The 25,094-nt window shown below is 44.6% G+C and overlaps 1 protein-coding gene across 1 annotated transcript in view; it reads right to left on the bottom strand.

The window, feature by feature from the left end:
* Positions 1-23,407, bottom strand: part of GPD2 (glycerol-3-phosphate dehydrogenase 2 (mitochondrial)) — a 47,672-nt gene extending 24,265 nt beyond the window's left edge. Inside the window, exons 1-5 of the mRNA XM_009885474.1 lie at positions 23,305-23,407; positions 13,291-13,462; positions 9,930-10,054; positions 8,793-8,890; positions 7,581-7,744 (exon numbers count right to left, since the gene is read on the bottom strand). Coding sequence (XP_009883776.1) covers positions 7,581-7,744; positions 8,793-8,890; positions 9,930-10,054; positions 13,291-13,462; positions 23,305-23,406 — 661 coding nt within the window. The 5' untranslated portion in view covers position 23,407. The remainder of the gene's footprint in view (positions 1-7,580; positions 7,745-8,792; positions 8,891-9,929; positions 10,055-13,290; positions 13,463-23,304) is intronic.
* Positions 23,408-25,094: the final 1,687 nt, after the last annotated feature.

Here is a 25,094-nt window from a genome sequence, read left to right as displayed (position 1 = left end):
TTAGGTCCTGCTCCTTGAGGGTCTGGAAGGTCTGATGCCCGTTTACCAGTACCAGCTCCATTTACCACGCCGTCGCACGGGCAGCTTGCGGGCGTGCTGCAGAGACCACCCGAGACACAACACGACCACCGTTTTACAAGACAAGCGTAGGGAACTTAAGGAATTCAAGATTATTTCCATAAGTTCCTCCATAAGGAACGGAGGAACCCGTGACCAAACAAATGGCATGTATGGATGAAAACAAACCAGGTCACAACGAAAATTACGAAATTAAAGTATGATACATTCCAACTTATGTACAGAGTTATAGAGAAATGAATAACATAAACAAGAGACAGGAAGCCCAGAAAAGCTTTAAAAAATATATTAAAAAATCACAATACCCTGAGAACGTCTGTCTAATGAAGTCTACTGCCAAGTTACGGTACAGAAGCTAAAACTCCTGTTGAAAATAAGATACCGGCGTACAAAAATAAGCCACAATATCCCGGCACATCGAGTGAGAGACAAAACTTGGAATTATTGTTCTGTGCTACTGCTTTATAATTATGTTGTTTCCCACTTCTTTTGTATCAGCCGTCAACTTGTCACTACAATCACATCGCAACGTCAGCGTAAGTAAAAGCACAGTGTTAAAATGAAACTAAACATTGTCACTGTCAGTTTATGGAAACTGCGCGAAAATGTCACCGTGAACGACTGTCACGGCAGGTCTGCTGCGGCCGCGCCACCGCGCCAGAACGAAACGTGATGATGTCAATACGGCTTATCGCGTACCCGCGTGGCACAGGAGCTGACGCGCACCCCCAGCGCGCAGGCCAACGGTGGAAATTTGGGGCAACCTTAAATTCGGGGCAACCCTTGCGGCGCACACCGCAGTAGCTATTGTTCAAGCCCAGATGAAGTAGCGACGGGTTTGTCAGCTACCGCGCGTCGCGTTGAGCAGGCGGGACGCCGACCTCCCCTGTGAGCTCCCCCCAGACGGGGGAAGGAGCCGTCCCGGGAGGGACGGACAGTTTTTTGCAGCGGTGCCCGGCGGTGTGCCGGCAGGGCTGCCGCCGACGCAGGGATCCACCCCACCCCACGGAGAGGTCAAGCAGCAGCACTGCAGTTATCATTACGTACGGTATCTAGTTGTCCCCCGGACCCAGAGAAGCCCAGCACAGGAACGGGTGCAGGACCAGGCCAGGAGGTGCCGGGCGAGGCGAACTCTGCTGCTGGGGGAGGAGGAGTGTGGTGAGGAAGACGAGCAACGCACACCTCCCCAGCCCTTCCCGGGGACTGGGGCGGCTCCGGCCCCCTACGCCGACGGACACGGGGAGAGCAGCGGAGCAAGGGAAGGAGCAGGATATACAGGCATCCCTAATCCGTTTTCCCTCAACATAGCTACAATACGGAACAGTGTACATATTAACTAATGACCGACTATTAAGTTCACATAAAACGCACACGTATAAATTACAGCAGAGTTCCAGGCTTCGATGGAGTCTCTCCCCTAAAAGCCACGACACACTGGGGAACGCTCAGATGTTTGTGGCACAACGTGCAAATAATGTCGTTTTGCTCAGGAATAATCTTAAATCTTTTAGGTAACATGATCTGAAGAATTATTCCCCGTTCACTTCTTAAGGGACACAAAACCCATCCGTTGCTTATATGAGCGTTAAAAAAAGAAAAGAGAGGGGCACGGAATTCACTAGAATATTCATCATTTCCAACCTTAAACCCACAGCGTACAAACAGACGAATCCAGCAAGTCAGAGAGCAAAGCCAATTTAATCTGTGGCTCCCCTGAGGTAAATGTAGTTCACAGTCCTGCCCCCACCCCAACCTCAGCCATAATCCCTGCTTCCTGGAGGTAAGAAAGCACTGGAGTGAGGAAAATTCTGCAGCAGGATATAATGATCCAAAATGACAGGGACAATAATGACAATGAATTTCATGTCTCCCAGTCATGAGCCGGGGATGCTTGACTGGGCTGACTTACACAATTAAATTGTTACAGGTACAGCAGGAGATGCAGTTATCATCTGCATGCTTTTGGGAAGGACGCCTCCAGCGAAAGGAAGAGGAGCGCGGCGGACGCTCGGTCCCTTTTGTTAGGGGCAAACGGCCGCTCCTGCGGGGAGGCTCGTGCGGCTGCACCCTTTGACAGAGGCAAAACTGGGTTAAAGACGCAAAGCCATTTTAGGCTATTGATTTTATCCCTTTTGAAAACGATAAAAGAGCTCTGACGGCTAAAGCGCGGCGCGACTCCGGCCACCGCGCGCCGAGAAGCACTCCCAGCAAACAGAGACCCAACGGATTTCAGCCGAGAACTGGGAGCACCGTTTATAACCCGTCCCCACCAGTGTTTATACTAACGGCAGCAAGGAAAAACACCGACGCTTCTCCAGGTTCAGCCGCAGAGCCGCGTTTGATGTTAGAGGCACTCCACTAGAGGCAGCCAGCATCACCTTTACAGGCCCTCTCGCAGCTGCCGCTTTTCTTCAGGATTTCACAGACAACTCGATTATACAGAACATGGGACAGAACGCCTTCGAAAGCAATGGGATATGGAGAATAGGCATAGTATTTTCCAGGTTATACCTACAGTTAGTGTGCCTGCAAGGCTTCTTTCGCTCATCCGGCTTCAGTTTTGAAATACCAAGAAATATGGTTAGCCGTGTATTTCACCTATAGGAAGTCTTTTTAGCGACAAACTGTCAAAGAGTTTTTATACCCAGGGAAGGAAAAAAAAAAAAGGAAGTCATACACTTGCCTGCATCTGTAATAGGGCAGTACCCCTATTACAGCTCAACACTCTCAAAATATTAATTTGTCAAATATGAATTATAAAGCTATAACATTTCATAATTCAGGACACACTCAAATACTAGGAAAAATAGCTACAAGAGCCTAAATAAAAAAAAAGCATTTATTCCATTTTTGACAGCTTAATGAATGCCCTACTCTTTTGCATTGATTTTTGTGTGTATGTGTGTCTGTGTGTGTGCATGTGTGCCTGGGAAGGATTTCTCATGGGGTTTGCTGTAAACAAGGCAAGCTAAATCCTCCGCCAAAGCTTCTTTTCCTACCTTTAAATAACCTCCATATTAAATATTCCAGGAGAGAATACATAAAAAAGTACTGAGAATGCAAAAAATAAAGAACAATTACTTACATCGCAGCAAATCTACAGGAAATTGGTAGAACAAGACGTTAAACAATCAAATACCTTGACGTGGCAAAACAGTCACAGAAGTAGTATACGTTAATTCCTGCTTTCAGAAAATAGCAGTAAATTCAAAGAGCATGGTCAACAAAGCCCTAAAACCTTAAATTCATGACCGCTTCCAGAACACAAATTTTCCTTACACACCTAAAGGCTCATCTTGAGAAGCAAAATATGTTAACGAAAAAGTCTGCAAGCACCTAGAGATAGAAAAATAATGCATCTTAAAAAGCACTGTGCCGCTTAGAATGTCTAAACACTTTAAATTGAAATATTCTGGCCAGTTGGATCTCTGCTTTAATGTTTTTCCTGGTTCTTAACATAATGAACTATGTATAATTTAAATGGAGATTAATTCTTCCATTTAAAGTGCTTTAAAATAATTCTGCCTATGATCTTGAGATCTCAGCCCAGCGTCTCCACAGTGCCTCTTCTCCAGTTTTCCTTGAGCTACATAACTGGAACTGACAGATCACTGCTCAGATAGCAGCCACGTTCTTCCCCCAAAATGTTGCCTTTTTGCTATTCAGGAGTATCCTAATACCAACAAATGCTAAATGAAGTCTGACATGTACCCCTAAGAAACAAACTTGTAAGTTGCGGCTTCAAAGAAAACCTTGAATAACTAGGACACATTGTGTACACCCAGGCTAACATCCAACATATGCTTTAGTTTCCCGATGCTGAGACAGAGCAAGAATAGCCTCTGGTAAAGTCTGTGATTTGCTGTTGCTGGTACTTCCAACATTTATAATGTACCATTTTTTTTTTTGCCTGTATAAACAATTTTAAAAATGTAATTAAGAAGACCGCAGCAACATTTCAGAACACAACATATTCATGAATAATGGATTATTTGACATGCCACCCGTTTGATCAACATTTACAAAACAAAACAAAGAGCATTCCTGGTCTTTCCTTTGCAAAAGAGCATCACCACCAATAAGTCATAACTGGACAGGTGGCTTTATCAAACAAAAAAGTAACCTACGTAATGAATGTTTTTAATTCTTCCCTCTGGTGGCGGTGAGACACATGCTGAACGGCGAGATGTGGCCGGTAGGTGCTATTAACAGCCACAGATACAAAGAAAGCGCAATAGAGACAGGGATAGAGAAAAGCAAGAAAACAAGATAAAACTACATTTAATTGCATGTGTAGAGTCAATTAAGAAAGGCCATTCTTAAAAGGCCAATTTAGTTACTTGTTACTTAGGGAAGACAGAGAAGGGATGGACAGACAAGATACAGATACGACCTACTTTAAGAGATACATACATATTTTCCACCATTATTTAATGCTCTATTTTACGACTAATCTTCCTGAAAGAACTAACGGGAGTTTAATTCAATCTTATCATCCCCTTCTCTGCTTTAAGTCCCTTTCCCTTTCGTCCTCCATCCCTCTGGATTTAGGGCATGAAAGTGTACCATTAAAATTCAAGCACAGTAATTTACAAGATCTAAAGTGTGCTTGCTGAAACACTATGACTTAAAACAAATTTACTGTGGACAGAAGACAGGTTATGTGGGCATGACAAAATAATTAATGAGTTACAACACAGCGTGAGCCCATCTACACCATGGGCCATCGGCTGACCTACAGAGGAGTCACGGCAGACACTAGTTTAATTCTGGAACCGGCAGGTTAAGAATTGATTTAACATTGTAGTTATAAAGTTTTTATTTTGGATTAGGTGCAGCCGCAAAGCGCCTGAATGTATATTATGAATTCACAAATTCGATACTTTAGTCCTTCAGAACCCCTTTATTCTTTTAGGAAATTGAGGTTTGGTGGAGCCTTGTGAGTTGGTTTTATTTTTTCACTGCAAAACACCATTTCCTTAAATTCTGCATTAAAAAGTGGATAACTAAGCTGTAGTCTTATAAGGAAAGCAAAAAAAGATACACTAGCATGAACAAGTAGTTTCACTGGCAGCAAAACTTCCAGTCTATTTCTGATACGCGTCACCAAACTGGTCTGTGCCCGGCGAGCACCGCAGCTGTTCCTCTGAAGGAGGAGCGCTAAGTCTCTGCCAGCTACCCGACCTCACGGAGCCCGCAGGGACAAACACGGTGATCACACCATCCTTTTTCTCTGTTAAACTGCGCTTCAGTATTTTGTAGGCTTCCTTTTTTTCTTTTTTCTGTTTTACACTTCTTGGTTTCAACGTGCAGAGTGTGCGTTTGCTTCCTTGGGACGGCAAAAACCCCAACATCAGAGACATCTCTCCGTCACTCACAGAGTTCGGCACTGTATTGCTGCACAGATGTTTTCTACTAAAAGACCACATGGCATCCTGGTGCTGCACTTTTATTTATTGCATCACTGTTTAAAACAATTATTCGCCCAAGAAACTTGAAGACTAATTTTAAGACTATCTTGTAAATGCACGTCTTTGGGATGCTGGAGTACTAACTAGCAATGGTACATCCAAACTATCTATTTAATCAGAAAAAACTTCAATAGATTATAAATAGATTTCAAGTTATAGTGCTCTTATGAGAAGTGTAATTACAGTTAAGAGAACCACTTCGTTCTTCTTGTGTGCTCCTGGGATCCCTTAAAAGAGTCTAAGGGATGGATTATGATAACGAAAAAGTAAATCTGAATTACTTCTACGTATGCTATTTACAGCACCTCTTGTTACGGTACACAAAAAATACCACATAATCCCGTAAAAAATTCTGCTTCTAAACAACATCTTATTTCCTCTAGACCTTAAAAATAAGATAGACAAGATGCAGTCTCCATCAGAGATAAAGGATGGACTTAATTTTTACTTAAATCTCACCTTACTCCCAAATAAGAACCTACACGTATATATTCCCACTAAAATCAATAAGTCTTCTTCTTTTTTTTTTTAATTCTGATGGGTTCTGTATGAGACAACTTGCAATTATCAACGTGTGCTTTTGCCAGAAGCCTCATAAATAGTATCTGAGTCCAGTGTGTTTTGAGAGTCCCTCCTACTTCTTCCCAGTACAAAAGCCCCTATTGATAAGCTGATGAATAGTGTAAATGCAGTTCTAAAAAGGGAAAAGAACTACCTTTATAATCAATTTTGTGTGAAGACCCTTCTGGCTGCCAAAAGGTCAGAAACTACATCTTCAGGTAAAAACTAACCAGAACGGTACTACTACTGAAGTGAATCAGTATTTAAGCTATTTATTCTTCGGAGGGCTCCTCCAAGCCTGCAACGAATCCATAGCTTTTTGCCCCATCAACACCTTTGACATTTTGCTATTACCTAGCAGGCCCCATTACTGAGAAAGTTCTGCCACAACGTTCTGTCTTGGAAGTGAAGTGGAAGAGGACTGGAGAAGAGGGAATACCAGCGTCGCTAAAAACCACATTGTGAAACAGAGCAGAAGCCTGATGCAAAGAAAAAATATTCCATCTTCTGGATATGCCAATGTAGACAGCGTTAAGAAATTCTTTGCTCAGAAGACTCGCGGTGGCCCCTCCGGCTGTACAGCTACGCTGGGGACTTGGTGCGGGACCTATTCCACGGAAAAAGGCAAAACAGCTCACCCATTGCCACGTTACAAACGGGAGTGACGCCCCTTCCAGTGTGAATACACACGAACACTTCCGACTGCAATGAGCCCTATTAAATCACCATTCTATTTCGAATGAGCATCGGAAGATGTGCAGAGAGCACCTTTGTTTTCTCCCGCTCAGACACTGAGTTTGTGTGTCATACACAAACATATCTAAAACTAGCTGACACAACAGATTAAATTACCGGAGCTGGAGGCATTTTTCCTCTCGTGAATTTATATCCCTTTATTTAAAGGGGTTTTAACAGAAACCACGTCTTACAATCAAACACCAGAGATAGCTGTAATTACAATGAGCACTGTCTTTGCAGAGCAACCAACCTGACTGGCGATACAAAAAGGAATTGACGCAGGCCCATCCAGCCCAGTGCAAGAACCACAACCAGAAGCCAGGTCATCTAGACGGGTCTGAAGTTATTTGCACACTGGAAGCGCTACAGCAAACCATTTAGCATTCCCAGAACGATCACACTTCCGTGACTTAGGATACCTGAGAAGAAATGTTCCATCTGAGAAGCGTATAGCGAAATCAGGCACAGCTGGAAAGCCGTAGGGCAGCACCGGAAGACTAGAATGCTTTCACGCATCACTATACCTGCCAGCCAAGGAAGCCATTCTCCTACATCCTGTAAGTGACTGTTGTGAAAAACATAATTTATCTACTAAATTAATGCTTAAGATGCAAATTGAACCCTTCCAGTTGTTGTTCTTCCCTTTAGAAAGTCAACATGTGTGACCTACAGTTGCACACTTGTGTTTCCCCCCCTTCAAAGCCCAGCACAAAGCCCAGAAAGGCAACATACCGTCGTAGTAGACAATAGCTCCAACAAGCTCGTCTTTGCGTAGCATTGGGAAGAGCTCCAGGGCTCTTGACTTGCTAAGGACATAACTGCTTTTCAGGCACTGACTTCCGGCCACGATGTCATATAGTTTTATTCCAAACCAGTAGTATGGCATCTGCCACCATCTGCAGGAAAAAAAATAAATTCCCCATGAAGCGACACAAAAAAACCTGAAAAGAGCATTCACATGCTGTCATTGTAATACAGAACATGTGAAGTAACACAGTGTGTTGTGTTACACCATCACACAAATTTATGGCATCGCAATATAAGGTAAATATGAAGAACTTCTGTATTGTTCACTGTTCACTGTTTCCAAGTGATCTGCTCACCGCGGTTAGTCAAGCAGGCTCAAGGCTTTACTTATATAGAATTAAGATCACAAACTGCCTTTTTGTACTTCAGTGTAAAGTCAGATATTAAAGCTATGTGTTGAGGGAAGAACCAGACCGTGTGCGCAAGCTGCAAGGGTTCCTCAAATGCACATCTTGACTAATGCCTCCAGCACAAACAGGACCAAATAAATGCAGTCAACCGCTGACCTACGTCAGCTCCAGCTATTACAAGCCCCTTCTACTAAGACAGGACTAAAGCCGTACATTAAGACTGTTCAGCAGAAACTCACTGCTCTAAGTAGCCTGTTACAGTGAGGAACTGTTCTTACAGACCTAAAAACCTAACCCAAATCACCTGAAGTCTCTTTCTCATGCAAGAAGCAAACTGTTCTCAGTACCAAACTGTCACGTACTGCGGAAGACAAGCGTGCTAACTACTGCACCCAACAGTGGTGGCTGTAAGGACTAAACAGCACGCTGCTAAGATCACTGTGATAGCACGTGTTGAAGACAAGGATATACTGGAAAGAACAGCAAACAACATCCTGAGGATCAGAGCTCACTCCCGCTGCAGCCTCCCCTCCTTTCCCCCGTTGGGGCGGTAGAAGAGCACCGAGCAGCGGGAGCCCAAGACGTGCTCCTCGACAGCAGCGAGAGCCGCTCGGTGCCGTATGAGAATTTCATGCTTCCACAATACGGCAACATCTCAGCTCCTGGAGGACAAAGCTTGTGACAGGTCTAAAGACATGCTCAGGAAGAGGCACCTGGAAACTACTCCAGGGAAACAGCTTGCTTGTCAAAAGCAATGGTAAAGGAGAGAGATTATAGCGGAGCTTACTTGTAAACAGGTAGCATTATCGGCAAAGGAGCCGATAGGTGAGGAGCAATTTCAAGCAGATTTGCACGCTCCTCAAGCGCTTCTTTCACCATCTTGTACTGAAAGATAGAAATGCACACGTGAATCCCACATTACTCAATTTTGTCTCCATCTGCAACACTTAAGAAACTGTTTCTCAAAGCAAATACCTTGCATAATTTCTACTGTTCTTTCAAAAACACGAAGAGATTTGCTGAAAAATTCAAAAGTTAAGAAAAATGTTTCCCAAGAAAACTGAGTCTCACTAGTTTGATTTTGGTGTCCTGGCAGGTCATTTGAATAATTTTTCATTTGAACATGAAGCGCCATAAGCTGTGTTACCCCTAACTGTGGGCAGGAGGCACTTAACGAGGGTTAGAGCTCATCCCACAGCAGAGCTTCTGTGCCGATTCCCACAACTAAATCCCATACTAACTCCAAGTTGCAAATGCACAAGCATTCTTCTGCAAATCAATCAGTATGAATCAATATGACACTGTTATTTGGAAAAAAAAAAAAAAAAAACACCAAAAAAACCCCCAAAAAACCCAGGAGGTTGACTTCCATAGCTAGATAACTGCATGTTTCATATATTTTTCCCTGAGAAGTCACCACTTCCGTAGCGGTATTATAACCATTAAAATAATATGTTAACTTGGAGAGGTTTCAATGAGAACACAAATCAATTTCTCGAAACAAGAATATCATACTTCAACCAACACAAGAATACATAAAAGCATCTCTAGAGAATCACTCATTTACCTTATTTTTTTCCCCATTCCAAAGTAAACAGGACAATCACTCACTCCCCCAAATTCTGATCACGACAGGTGGGAAGCTCTCTTTATTCTGAAGCCAGCCCTGTCTCTGCCTTCCTCCCCCAAAATAAACGCAATCTACGAGGTACGGCAACTAGATTGGCCATGAAAGAATTTAGCTGAAGGCAGCAGCACTGCCTTCCCTAGTCTGGAAAGCTCAACTGGAGAAGACTTTCTATGTACAGTGGCTGTGGAATACAACAGTCAAGTACTAAAAAAATAGAAAGGAGTCTTGGATATAATTGGGACAGGGGAAGTGTCTACTAGCAATTTTTGCTTAACAACCAGCATAAACAATTACCTGCTCAAAATCCAACTTCATGATGGCCTTCTGAAGATATCTCACTCCACCATGGATCAATTTAGTGCTCCTGCTGCTGGTCCCTGATGAGAAATCATCTCTTTCTAGAAGGGCTGTTTTTAGTCCTGTGTTACCAGAAAACCAAATTAACTTCTTAAATTACACAATTTGTATGTAATTCATTAAAGACACTTCTCTAGGGTAGAGACAATCACAAGAAAAATTACTCCGTACATGGATAAATTTGTATTCAAAGTGTAGTGCACTGTCTATATTGTAATGAAAAATTTTAGCCTCCTTCCTAAGGGAAAAGTCAAAACAGAACTTCAACAGAAGCACATTAAAACCTGGATATTTCACAATAGAAAGGCATTACAGTACATTATAGGGGCCACGCTCCCCCAAGCAAATTATAGTTCATATTCATGGCAGGAACAGAGTATTTCCATGAATACTTTTAACTCTTTGCAGCAGAGAGCTCCAAACCCATCCCACTCTCAATTCCAACAGCACACCAGCGAGGCAGACGCGGCACCTTTGCCCGCTCGCTTACACGCTGCTTGCTCAAGAGGTGCCCAAACCCAGAGGAGAGCCAGCCCCGGGCACGCTCACCGCTCAGGAGAGCTCGCCACAGAACATTAGTTACGAGATAATGATGAAGTATTTCAGAAAAACGTTTACTCAAAATTGCGCACGCGTGTTCCCTGACCCCGGCAGGCGCTGAGGGTTTGACCAGCACAAGGAAGGGACAACCACACGGCTCACCGACGCTCACCCAAATGCAGAACACAGGTGCTTTATAACCGAACGTTGTAATGCTTATTCTAACAAACGCTCGGAATGAGGTCGGCACGTTTGCTGCACACGTTGTGTCCCCAGTTACCCCGGAGGCCTGGAAAAAGCCTTCCAGGGGTGAAGGCACACCGCTTCGTGCTGAAGTGGCTGTGAAACCACAGACCCCAGCGCTGTCTACACTGCGTCCCTGGCCCCTTCTTCGTGAAGGAGACTAACATCGGGTTATGTGAGGGAAGCTAGGTGACAGGAAGAGCTGCAGGAAACAAACGATTAACAGATGCCTTGTAATGGTAAGATAGGGGCAACAGCCCGGCCACATCCGTCGGCACGTACCGACAAGACAGCCACCGCTGACTTCCAACACCCCGCATAAGTAAAGCCAACCAAGATAAGCGCCACAGGACAAGGACGTGGCAGTCTTTCACTTATAAAACATATTTGGAAGGACAATCTGTGCTACAGAAGTCAGCGTAACAGACCCCCTCCATCACTGGCAAAATCCTAAAGTTAGGCAAGCAAGGCAAAAAGGGAATTAAAGTCAGTGACATGGCTACCAAAACCAACCGCAACAACATGACGATGCAAACCCAAGGGGAAGCGCATCACCTGCGTTAGCAGTTACCCCTTGGGTCTTCCCTTCTCCCTCTTTGGGGGTGCTTTATGTTATTGGTTGGTGAAAATACATTTTAACATCTATTGGTCTCCCAAAACTTCTATGTCCTTAAAACATATCTAATTATTACTGGTAACTTTCAAAGATCAGAGTAATTTATTTTTGTCAAATGTGACTGAAGATTAATGGATACAATCAGAAATAATTTGGCGAAGATATATCAAACACATGAAAAGCAAAATTTGTTGTTAAGCGAAGCAAACATAATAAAAGAGCAAGTTCCATGAATGAACAGCAACAATACACAATTCATTAACCAAATGCCTAGGAATATTTCACACTTCAGAAATCTACTGATATAATCAGAATAGCTAATAAAAGGATAAACGTAGATTACCTATAATTATTTCTGTATGCTTTACAACTGCATTTTCTACCACAATATAGCAGAGGCAGAAGCGAAAAGACCTCAAGTTATCTTTAATACTACATGAAAAAAATTAATAACCAGATTTGAGCTTGTATGTATCTACCAGTGGTGCAGACCTTACTGCTTTATCTATTTCAAAATTATCACACCTTCTGGACAAGTATTTTCCAATCAAGCCACAAAACACTCCTGGAGTCAGGTTTTGCCTCTTGTTTTTGAGGTGCATCTACAGGTTAAAGCACCTGAAGAACTTCAGGGCTACCTACTATGTTTTACACTATTATTTTTTTTCCATTTTAGTTCCAAAACCAGAAACAAGGTCTACAACCACAGAAACTAAAGAAGGTTGGTTCTCTCTTACATTGGTCGGTCGTACTGAAAATAACAACCGAGAGAACACACCCCAAGCCAAGCTTTTCTCACAAATCTTTTACACAGCTTTTTGGATAAAAATGCGGTATTCTGGGGGAATACAGTATTTTAGTAGAAGAGGAGTTGATGCCCCAGCCTCTCCGATAGAAACAGTACCCATGCAGTCTCATGTCTTTATCTGAAGATCTATTTTCATTAAACTCATAAAATAACTTATTCTCTTTGAGAACTGCCAAATTTGATTAGAACTTGCCGGCCAATTTCAAAGTCACTGCGTGAGGTGGATGACACAGAGTGGGCACTAGCGTTCTGCTTCTTCACTCCCTGAAGAGAGTTTTTCACGTCTGACTTACTGCATGAGGTATTGAACAACATCTGCACATCTACCGGCCGACAACCAACTGCCGCCACACACATTCTCATCCTCCTGCAGAAGTCGGGTAAAAAGCGTTAGCTTAAACTCATTTTACCTTGAGCTTTCCCTAAGTTAAGGCTACGCATGAAGTTAACATCAATTCTGCTGCTTCTAGTAGCTTCTTCAAGCAGTTACTCAGCTAATGCCCCAAAAGAGGGGAAATCTGAGCACAGATCTACTGTGTGTAGCTTCAGACTGAATGGTGCTGGTACCTTTCACCGAAAATCCAAACAGACTTCTCCACACCTGCAATATACTAAGCAGCTACAATGCATTAGCAGGAGTTGTAGATATCTCGTGTCATAAGAAATACGAGCTGGAGAGCCACTGTGACTCATCTAGAATTCACGCTTGGCCCTTTCATAACAGTTGCCAGAAGTGCTGCGCAAGTCGTGTCTTCTCTTTGCTGCACAAACAAGTGAAACGTGACTCCAGATCAACCCACTAAGCAAGGAGCAACAGCGGATGAGAAGTCGATCCAAGAGCATCCAGCAAAAAGGTTTATGTCCGACAACTGCATACAAGCACCGAGACAATAAAGACTCTGCCGAAACCACAAGCCGCAAGGACGCTTTTTCTTCAAGTTCACTTTAGCTTCTGAGAACAGCAGCTTTATAAACAGGCATTCAGAGTACCCCTTCTCTATCTTCAAGTACTTCTGAAAATCCAGTCTGAGAAATTTATTCTAAGCCATGTAATCCAAGAATAAGAATGCAATTAAATTTTCAAGCCTTACCTCTAGTGACTGCATCTAAAGCACAGCCACACCCTGTTGCTCCTCCGCCTATAACAAGGACATCAAATTCACTTGTGGTTTGCAGTGCCAAAATTTGCTGTTCTCTTGTGGGGAAATCATTCTTTATTGGAACAGTCACAGCTTCCGCAGCTTGAACACGCACAAAGGTACCCTACAAAGAGCAAAAGCAACACATGAGGATCTGTATTTATTGCGTATACACACACAACCACGTCCCCGCATTTTCTACAACCATAAAGGTAAACGCCCAGTCACTTTACCTATGTTTAATAATAATATTGCGTTAAAACATTATGGAGCAATAAACAGTGCTAAAACAATAAAGGGTCGGCACACATTTACTTCATCTTGCCTACTTCACCACAACGCTGTACTCAAGCACTACCACCTAGAGTAATTATTTCTAGGAATAGTCTTCTGCTATGTCAGATGTTACCGGATGCGCGGGAAGTACTTCAACAAACAGACACACGGCCACGCTCTCAACTCTCGACCAAAAAAATCCACCAAAGCAACGGACTTAAAGATGAATGTACATTTAATACTTCAAAACTGATTACTTGTACAGTGGCCACTGACCAGGTACATGAGATGATGTGGTTTACTGTCAAATGTAGTACACTACAACACCAAAGAAACACTATTTCCATATCCTTTCTTAAAATCTTATAAGCAAAGCAATTTATATCCTACAGCATGTTAAAATACAGCTTTTCTTTAAAGTAACAAAACTCAGCGATGTGGCAGTTTCCAGACAAGTTCAGATTTTACTGGAATGGCGTTGAGAATCCCTCCAGTACTCTGACACTCCACGAGCCACTGCTGCTCTCCAGTTAGTGGCCGCGGCGAGGAAGGCTGACGTGCTCGCTCAGTCAACTACTATGGACCGTGGTTGAAATTTTAAAGTTTTAGCCAGTTTCCAAAGGGTCTCTTCCGGTAACAATAATTTAAACAGAATTCTGAAAACCTTTACCATCAGAGGAATCCCCAAACCCTATTACTGGTCACGTACTTCATAATAGCAATGTGATGAGCGCCATCGCTGTGGGTTCATGTTCACCACACTAATTTTACATACAATGGGCTGTAGGCAGATACCATAGTTATTCAGACAGTTACATAGTGTGCAAGACCACAAAAGTCATGCTTGGTTTCTCTTTGCTTTCAGCTCCAGCTTCGCTTTTTATTCCAGCTCTTTTCTTCCCAAATTTTCCTCATTCACTATTGTCCCTCGTTCTGTACAAAACTAGACAGTGAATTTCCCTCGCCAGCATTTTTTTAAGACCGGACGGATCCATGTTTTCCACAACAATCACTTGCGCCCAAGTGTATCTGGCGGACAAAGCGCCGGCATTTACAATAAAAGCAGGGTAGTCGAGGTACTGGCCAGCAAGCCAGAACACCCGCAGCACATCCCAGCGCAGCAGTACCACCCCCGCAACCTTGAGAACATCGCCTGAGCTGGCTCTTTCACAAATAATCAGATTTTGGTGCTCTGAATATTGTTTGATTAACAGGAGTGCTTTTATTAGTACCTAGAACTTCCAAAGGAACTGTTTTCATAGAATCATAGAATGGTTTATGTTGGAAGGGATCTTGAAGATCATTGAGTTCTACCCCCCTGCCCTGGGCAGGGACACCCCCCCCCAGCCCAGGTTGCTCCAAGCCCCGTCCAACCTGGCCTTGAACACCTCCAGGGATGGGGCAGCCACAGCTTCTCGGGGCAACCTGCCCCAGGGGCTCACCACCCGCACAGGCAAGAACTTCTTCCCAATATCTCATCTCAATCTCCCCTCTTTAAGGTTAAAACCGTTCCCCCTCATCCCACGGCTCCCCTCCCTGATCCAGAGTCCTCCCCACCTCTCCTGGAGCCCCTTTAGGCACTGGAAGGGGCTCTGAGGTCTTCTCCGTGCCCTCCTCTGGCCCCGCTCCAACAGCTCCGTGTCCTTCTGCTGGTGGGACCCCCCGAGCTGGAGGCAGCACTGCAGGGGGGTCTCCCCAGAGCAGAGCGCAGCAGAGGGGCACAATCCCCCCTCGCCCTGCTGGCCATGCTGCTGGGGATGCAGCCCGGGGTGCCGGGGGCTCGCTGGGCTGCCAGCGCACATTGCTCAGTCACATTGAGCTTCTCACCCACCAACACCCCCAGGTCCTTCTCCTCAGGGCTGCTCTCCAGCCATTTCCCCCCAGCCTGGAGTTGTGCTTGAGTTTGCCCTGACCCACGTACAGCACCTTGCGCTTGGCCTGGCTGAACTTCATGAGGCTCACACAGGCCCATGTCTCAATCCTGTCCAGGTCCCTCTGGATGCCATCCCTCCCCTCCAGCGTGTTGACTGGTCCGCACAGCTTGGTGTCATCAGCAGACTTGCTGAGGGTGCACTTCACCCCACTGTCCATGTCACCAACAAAGGACATTTAACAGTGCCGGTCCCAGTAGCAAACCCTGAGGAACGCTGAGGTCACTGGTCTCCAGTTTGACCACAACTCTTTTAGTGCAACCATCCAGCCAGTTCCTTATCCACCGAGTGGTCCATCCATCAAGTCTGTGTCTCTCCAGTTTAGAGAAAAGGATGTTGTGTGGGACAGTGTCAAATGCTTTGCACCAGTCCAGGTAGATGATGTCAGTTGTTTTAACCACTACTGATTTGAAATACACACGTGAAAACAAATAAACATCTACATTACCCAGACCAGGACGGAAGAAATAATTGACCGATTCAGAATGGACCAAAATAAACAAGCAGGAAATTAAAAATTAACATTTTCAGAGTTTCCTGAAAAGTATAAACACTCTCAACACAAGAAAAACCTGTTTAAACCCTAGAAACCAAGGTCTGAGCATGATCCAGTCTTTAGTCCAAATGGCAGACTTAACTGATGCAAAATAGCTTGTGCCCAGATCTCCTAAACAGGAAAGAGTAAATGAATACAAATTCAAGTAACAAAGCACAAAATACTACTTTCTTACTATCATCTCAAACAATCTATTTGTCAAATCTCTTTCCATCCACTGCTTACAGTGTGCAAGGAATCTCGCTCATTTAAGTTTTACTTCCAAACACTCCTTGAATAACCTGAACCAGGCAAGTTGTTCAGTTATAGAAATAACTTTATGGCTTATGGCGCTGTTAACCGTGAATTACAATTGCCACAGAAATAGCTCCTAAGCCCAGGCCCACGCTGCAAACGCGCCACCCCAAGCACCCTTCACCCTGCCCCAGAGTTGTAGCATTACTCAGCCCACACGTTGAGTTTCCCAGGCAGACGCTCCTAGATCTCTGCCGTTAGGAAAAGCTCTCCGCTAAAACAAGCCACCTCCGGGTTTTCGGAACTGCAGTCACTTCCCCTGGCATTTGCAATGGGGAGAGAATATCCACCCGCTGTATTAAAGTAGCTTGGCTGACCAAAGGTGACCCAGTTGCTTACCCCCATCTGCTCGCAGGCGCAGCTGAACGGGTCTGCAGCTCCTCTGCAGCGACCACTTCCCCGGCTGTCACAGAGCTCTTTAAGCAGACCTTCCCAGTTAAAGGTAAAAGTGATTCTTGCAACACGTCCGCTGTAAATTAACAGCCAATCCAGCCATGCGCAAGAAGCCTGAACTCGGATTATATGGTGCATACATCCTAAATATTTTTGTTCAAAATTATTTGCTCATTCTTCAGCAGTATTACGATTGAAATGCGTTATTTCTCAGTGTTCCTATCATTACTGCACAACTGAAAATAAAATCTGATGGCTTGTAGCCACATCGAAAAGAAGTGCACATTGAAAAATAATGAAAGATCAAGTTCATCCTGTAATCACGGATGATGTTGACTATAATGCAAGTAGCTCATGCAAATTACTCAGGACAGCAGCAACCACATTCATTGCACGTGTGTTGTAATTCAATCAATAAGGAAAGTTGGACCACAAAAAGAGTGCTTCACTTTATATTAAGGGTGTATACCTTCCCAGAAATAAAGTGAAAATTAAGATCTAAACCAACTAAAATTTGGCCAATTATGACTCAAGCTATAGTATTGCTACTGATTTTTCCCAAGCCTGTGGTTCCCGCCGGGGTCACCTCCAGCCCAGCAAGCGCCTGGGCACGGCGCAGCCCCAGGCGTGCGACCAGCCGCATTAAGCACTCAGCCAACTGTGGCCCAGGCTCAGGCACCGACTACAAATGCACAGTAACGAAAGGTCTCCTAATTAGAAGCTTGTTTAAACCCACCGCAACCCTCAAATAGAGACATACGTGCTGCCAGCCCAGGAGTCAGGAGAGACACGCAGAGAGCGCAGAGGCCGAGCGAAGGTGAAGCAGACAGGGGAATGTCGATGAGCTCCCAATCACGGTCTCCCCTCGCTCTCACCTGTGTACACACCGACACGTGGCGGCAGGCACAGATCACCAGCTGAGGTACAAAGTTTCGGCACTTCAAAGAAATTCGGCTTCCACGTTATTCTTCTGATCAATGAATTCTGCACACTCCCACCTACTTTCGCCTCTTGCCCCGCTCTCTCCCCTGCCCACTCGTCTCTAGCAGAGCTGAACACTTTTCTATCCCCCAAAGTGTGGTTCGAAACTTTTATATCCCTACAGTATGGTACACTGGTGCAGTTCCAGAAGGCGTTCTTCCAGGGAGCGATGGCCACAAGGAAGGAGACACTGAGAGGATCCAGCCGTTCCTGCCTTCCCTGCCTGCCCCGTGCTGGGCAGACGCCCCTCCGGCCCCTGTGCTGCTGCAGGGGTTTGCTGCGACCCCTCTGCCCGCCACCGGCCCCGCACGGCTTGTCCTCCCCACAGGGGCCGGGAAAGCAGCAAACGAAAGGTTTTCCCCTACAACACCTGAAAACTGCGACACCGCTGCAGCGTTCTGGGTTGCACAGAAGCATCACCATCCGGCTGCCTACACGGTCCCTGGTTTTTCCTCGGTGAGCTGGTGCACTAAGCACGTCCTTCACTGCGGTACCGTTACAGCGAGTGCAGAGACGGCAGATGCCAGTCTCCACCTTCCCTAAATATCACCCTGTGACTTGCAGACAACAGTGACGAGAAGGAAACTGTGAAGACCAAAACCACCCGTGGCTTAGTCTTGCACGTGTCTTGGCTGATCAAGTTCAGCTACTTATGCTCAACTTTAAAACTTTAAAAAAGTGAAAATCCCAATCCCAAGATTTAGTTTTGCACTGCGTTTCCAAACATGCCGTCTTCAGCAAAACAAGTGTCTCTTTTCAAAGCATACAACTTAACTTCAGGAAAATAAGAGGATACAAGAGAAACAAAATTCAGAGTTCAAGAAGCACCAGCATCATTTGGTTTTGACTATATTTTTTGTTTTGTTTTTAAACACATTACATACAACAAACGGCTTACAGTAAAACACAGACCAGAGCCCCAAGCAGAGAGCCACTGGTTTAGCAAGAGCACCGAGATTAGCGCTGAAATACAAGCAAAGTGATTAGCGCACTAGGAATTGATATAGATATGATTCATCTTGCTGTCAATTAAATGCGAGAGTGAAGAAAAGCTGCATACAGGGATTCCATCTGCAATAACGTGATTAGTTTGGCAGTGAACAAGTATGTTTACTGAAATAAGCAATTGCTGTTTATATCTACAATTTCTCAGGCAAGAGTTCCTTGAATGGTTTTGATTACGCTCTCAGCGAGAAGAAATTTAGTTTGGCAGTTTGAATTCAATCATGAAGTTATAAAGTGATCTAGTAATCCATAAGCATGCATTCTTGTTCATTTGCTAATGTAAATCTCCAGGTAGGTTTGCAGAGTCAAATTCATCATCATCATTCATTTTTTGGAGGGCGGGGGGGAGGAGTAATTAAAAAACCACAAAGCAGGCTTGGATGCATTATCATATTATCATACTCATTGGATTCACCTTGACGAGCAATTCCTACCGACCAACAATGTACTTACACACCAGAAAGAGAGAAGGATTGCCTGGTGGGCTGAGTAAGGAAAAGGCAGCAATCTCTTACAACTCCAAAACAAAGCAGTGCTTTTCCCCTTAATGAGGGGAGGTGGGGGGGGGTGGGTGTATAAAAAAATCATCAGTGGTCTCCAATTGAAACGTGGCACATCAAAGAAGACCCACATCATACCTAGTACCAGCCCACCTGGCTCAATGCTTTAAAATAAAGGCACAAAAAGCAAGAATGCAGCAACTCAGTCGGCATCTACAGGAAGGAAGAGAAACTGGAATTTCCATTTCTCTGTCACCATGAGTGTTAGAAGCTCTGGGGAAACAGCGAGCAAAGGCTGGCTGTACCACCTTTGCCATTCAGGTATCTGAATATCTGAGGCCAAATCAATCAATTAGTTAGACAGCCTGTGTATTTTATGTCTCAGAGGGGTCCAACTTCATCTCAGATGCAATTCTTTGCAGGAGCTTGTGACTGGTAGTCAACGTAGCGTACATGGATTCGAGAGTTTCTCTGTTGTTTAAGATAAAATTCATTTACAGTGGTAGCACTGAAAAAAAAAAACAACCTATGAACACATTTGCTTTATGGGAAAACAGTTTAGGAGGGACTAGTTTCTTCAGATCTCTGCACTACCTGCTGTGCAGAGTTCCCCAACTGTCTCATTTTCTCTGGAAAAGGGTTTTTCTCTTTAATCTAACCAAAAACCTCCCTGTCAGACTTACGCATTTGCCCTCAACAGCCTAAGTCAGTAAGGAAAGCTTGACCAGCTTCCTTAAGGGTAACGGTTGCTCAGCACGAAAGAACCACTCCTGTGTGCTTACTGAAAGAGGTTTTGCTTGAATTAGTGTCATTTCTACTTATTCCCTTACACACAGCATTAAGCTAACCCATTTTATTAACTCAGTAAATATCCCAGCGATCGGGTTACTATAAAATACACAGAAGTGCAATATTCATCTATCACTTTATGAGTTACATTCAGCAACAGCTCTGTCATGTCAACACGTGTTCCCATCCTCGCTTTGCTCATTTTTTTTCCAACACACAATCAGGGCGATTTACTAAGCCCCTTGCACGCCTGCGTATGTCATACACAGATAAATATTCTCAGGTTACGCTGCCTCAACTGCTGTTGCAGAAACGTACTCCAAAATGTCAGCACACACATGTGTGTATAGAAAAATAAGGTGGGGTAACAATCTTAAAAAGCAGGAGAGATCTGAATCAATGGAGTGTTTTATTTCCAAGGTGCAAACACTTTACAGCCGTTTACGTACAGACAAGGTGCTAACTGTGCCATTCCCCTCCCAGGCAGGCTTCCACTCTCAAGCCTAGGGAGGACAATTTAAATTCCACCATCGGAAATTGCCGATACTCCTCCCTTTTAGAAGACAAACCACTCACTAGTACGCTGGGCTAACAAATCCAAATGACCTCCCACCCATTCTTAAGGGCCAGAACTTTACCACCCTGCAGCTTCTCCTGGGACAGCCAGGTTTCACAGACACATGGAACACCAGCGGAGTGAACGTGGAAAACAAAGACAGACAGATCCAGTAGACTGCGTGTTCAGGATTGCGAGCCAGCCGAGGTCTTTATTCTGTAAGGAGTGCCCCTAACTCCAGGACGCCAGCCACAGCACATCCAGTCGCTGAGTGAGGCAGTACGAACAGGGGTAAAAAACCTGAGCATTTTATTTCTGTCTTATTACGTGATGGATTCTGTGCTTGAAATAACAACAGATTTCCTACAATGTGTAGCCAATTAGTGCACATCTTGGGGCAATATCCTTCTCTGGCAAAGGAAGACAAGATCTGTGCCCTAGCATATATTTGATTGGCAGGCATTATTAAAAAGAGGACACTTGGGCTGGGGGACATGCCCACAGCTTAGATATGTCAACACGACAAACGGACTGTCCTCCTTTGTGTCAATCCCTCCAGTTATGTTCCACCTGCTGCCCTGTATTAGGTGTTTAAGGCAGCAGCTTTAAGGGACATCACGTGGGAAATGTGCAAGTTAGTACAACACGAAAACAACATGCTGTTCACTTGACAGATCCATTTGCTTACACATATGCTGGAAATTGTCAGATCCTTTGTAGACTGATCCTACACAATAGGTTTAGAAATCGGGGGACAAGCGGTTATTTCATTTTGACACCGTGATAACCTTTTGTAAAACTTTGGGTTTTAGTCTGTCTCTGGAAATTCATAATGGCCATCCAATGGCCATCCATTCCCAGAAAAATGGGAATTCCCCAAATTCTGGAATACTGCATATAAAACAAGTGAGCTATCCAGATCACTTTTCCCTTCCAACTCCTTCTCTTATTTAACAGTCCTAAAATTTGAAGCTGCCATTTCTCACAGTAATGAAGCCAGATTGTAAAATCCTGTGATAAAGACTCCAGAGAGAGTTAGAAACAGTATAATCAGCTAGGTGCAAGACAGGCAGCCCAATGGGAAGCTCACTTTAAATGCTAGGTTTTATTTTCTGCAACAGTATCTGAAGCCATAAGGATCCTGGCTTATCCACTTCCCAGCTAGGTTCCCCAGAAATGACTCATCTCATTTGCTTCACCAATACCTCAGCTGCTACTCCTCCTCCCCATAGAAACAGCCAGAAGATTCAGATTATCATTTACTCAGACGTAATACACACCTTCCTGGAGCTCAGTGAAGACTCTCTCCCATCACCCACTGTTTTACCTTCAACTAGACCATTAAGATCCACTTCTTCCGTTCCTATTTTCAGTTTGCCCAATTTGAATGGCAACTTAGAGTAAATGTGCGGTAACTAAAGCAGTTCAGAGAGTAACAGCTTGCCTAGATAAAGAGCTGACTGATTACATTTCTAAGGTGAGGAGCAGAAAACCCCTTGCGAGACGAGCGCCTGCTCACCTAGCTGCTCACCCTGCCGCCACCTCCAGGGAAGGGGGAGGCAGTTCCTTGGGCTTAAGCTTCTTCCAGAGGCAGACTGAAGCAAATCAGGCCAGAGCTCTGACAACACTTACTTCAACCATTTTACGGAACACTGATTGCAAATAGTTTTGGCCAGACGCGAGGTGCCAGCTTCACAGCCCGCATTTAACACCAGATCAGAAGACACGTTCCCTTAGACGCATCTACTAACCCCAGACGTGGTTACTTTATAAAACTCTACAGCACAGCAGAACTGCATTAAAACAACGGCCATTTATTTGCTTTAAGATAAAGAGTAGTTGTCGATCCTCACCAGCTCTGCCTAAAACCAGTCCACAACTCATGTTCCTTTTACTGGTTTCTCCTTGGCTTCTGCATGGAGAAGCCAGTTGAACAGCACGGTGACTCCGACTGCGCTGCGAGCAGCAGATACGCCAATGAAATCTACTTTCTACCCCAGCAAGGATCAATACACAAACTGACACCAGAATCTACTGCATCTCTTTCTGCTACCGGTACTTTACCTTAACAGTTCGCCTCCGGCATCATCTTTCACTGCTCGGGGAATTTATGCTGTCCGTGTGCCTTAGCTACCTGGAGGACAGCAGTGACGCGTGCCCCCAGCTCACCAGCGGGTCCTGCCCACCCGGACAGAGGCCGATGCCCACCAGAAACAACAGGAGCCTCGCCACTGACTTCTTTGGCACGGATCCTACCCTCAAACAGCTTTCGGCTTTTTGAACTGAACGAGAACTGCCACCACGACCATTCTGAAGCTGAGATTTTCAGAGGTAGAGCTAGTGGTTCCACTTCAACCTTCTAAGTTTGAAAATACCGTCCAAACTCTACTTACTGCGTCAATCAGTACTTTCCACTCCACCTCCAACTAAGTGAAATCCCCAGTAGTACTCAAAGGTCATTTTTTTAAACATGAAAAACGATTTACAAGAATCACACTTCCCCACTGGTTAAAGACCTACAACAGCAAAACATCGTTTAATGCCATCCTCCGGATTAGCACCTACCAAATCAAGCTGAGAGGCTCTTGGCATTCCTTTCCAAACAAAACTATTCGTATAAGCCTAACATACGCTCAAACAGATTTTAAGTTTCATATTTTATCAGAAATCATAATTAATACTTACGTGTTTGTTTCTATACTGAGAAAATTGAGAGAGGCCAAAAACTGTTGCTATGGCACCTCCTCCAATGAGAGCAGTTCCTTTCACTGCCTTCTGAAATGCCATTTTTTACTGTAAGAAAAGAAGATAAAAATTAATAGGCAGTTTTACCATGTTAGAATCTAGGCTACACGGAATAGACCATTTGTAGAAACTAATGACAATGTTGTGACAACTTGAAACTTAGAGTAGCAATATATTAATTAGCAATTGTCATTGCAATATTAATAATTTCTAAACAAAGCCTAGACAGAGGCAAGCCAGTGCTCTGGTATTTGCTGTGAAAGCTGAAGGACAAAAGAGTATTTAGATATAAAAGTAGGTGTATGCAATCCCCCCCCCCCCCGTTTAAACTCTAAGTATTTGAATATGTGATGAGTGCTTACAATACTGTGGCAAAAGCAAAAGAAGAACATAGCGTCATCTGCCAGATGGCCACCAAATCCTTATCACAACAGAACGGCTGATCTGCTTGACAAGATCACCTTTAGCTACCCTCCCATCCCATCAAACTATTTCAACAATCACACCTGCCTAACAGCACTCCATCCTACTTTCCAGCCAGGAATTATGATCCCTGGATTCTCTGTATACCAACAAAGCTTGTCCTACCCAGGAACGGTGGAGAAGCGATGCGCTGCTAGTCAGGAAGCACGTCCTTCAGTGAGAAGCAGCAGCAGAGACAGTGGACAAGATTAAGTGGCTTGAAATAAGTGCAGAACTTTGTCATCCAGCTACAGAGGGTTTAAAACTAGCCCTATGTGGGTCAGGCAAATTCTTAAAAAGACCCAGTGTTCGGATACTGAATGAAAAATTTGCATGGAACTGACCTGAATCTTAAGCAGGCATAACCTAATCCATCTTCCCAGGACGGCGGCAGCTCGCATTGCGTTAGAAACAACATACATCAAGTTTGAAGGACTCCCGTCAGCGCTCCGAGCCCTCCGGCTACGCAGACATCTTTATCCGAGCCCCAGACTCACCCAGCAGCCTCCACACAAGAGATTTAGCACCGTTAACGCTTAAAGCAGAAGCAGGCAACATGTACAGCCCCGTGCCAACACCGGCACACCATCGGACTTGCAACACGGCGGCAGCAGCCCTGGGCCAGAAGCAGGGAGCGGTGACGGGTCCCCATCCCGGGCTGGGCAGGGGGAGGCCCCCACAGCCTCCCCTGACCCCTGGCCAGCGGCTCAGCCCTCGTCTTGGTCCCCGGGCCAGTCCCCGCCGGCCGCGCTGCCCTGGTCCGGCACGGCACGGCACGGCTGAGCTGGAGGCTTGGCACCCTCCCTCCGCGCCTGCTGCCCACCTTATACCAAACCCACCAGACTGGGTTGTAAACCGCGACTTTTGGCAGCGTACAGCTTTCTCATCGAGGTTTGCAGCAAACTACTTACAACTGAAGAGTTATTTCTTTGGCCTTATAAATACAATTTCACGTGAAATACCGTATGTTACTATACATCTATACACATTTCATCTCTTTTCTCCTATCAGTTCTTCCAGCTAGCATAATTGTTCTTTTTTCTTAAAACATAGACCAAACTTGTTTAAGACACAAGCCAAACAAGAAAACTTCATTTTTAAGATGGTATAGAGCTTAAATTCATTCCCTGGGCGCTTTGCTTGCAGCGCACTCAGTGCGAGGGGAAACTCCACACACAATTATCGTATGCAAACGGTGGATGTACAGAGGTTGTACATATGTATTATACGCAAGTGATTATGGCACAGAAGACTTGCAGCTTCCCACA

This window comes from Charadrius vociferus, unplaced genomic scaffold, assembly GCF_000708025.1.
Source record: "Charadrius vociferus isolate BGI_N301 unplaced genomic scaffold, ASM70802v2 scaffold404, whole genome shotgun sequence".
In the NCBI taxonomy this organism is placed as follows: Eukaryota; Metazoa; Chordata; class Aves; order Charadriiformes; family Charadriidae; genus Charadrius; species Charadrius vociferus.
Note: the sequence above shows the minus strand (reverse complement) of the source record. Positions and strands in the feature narration are given on the sequence as shown.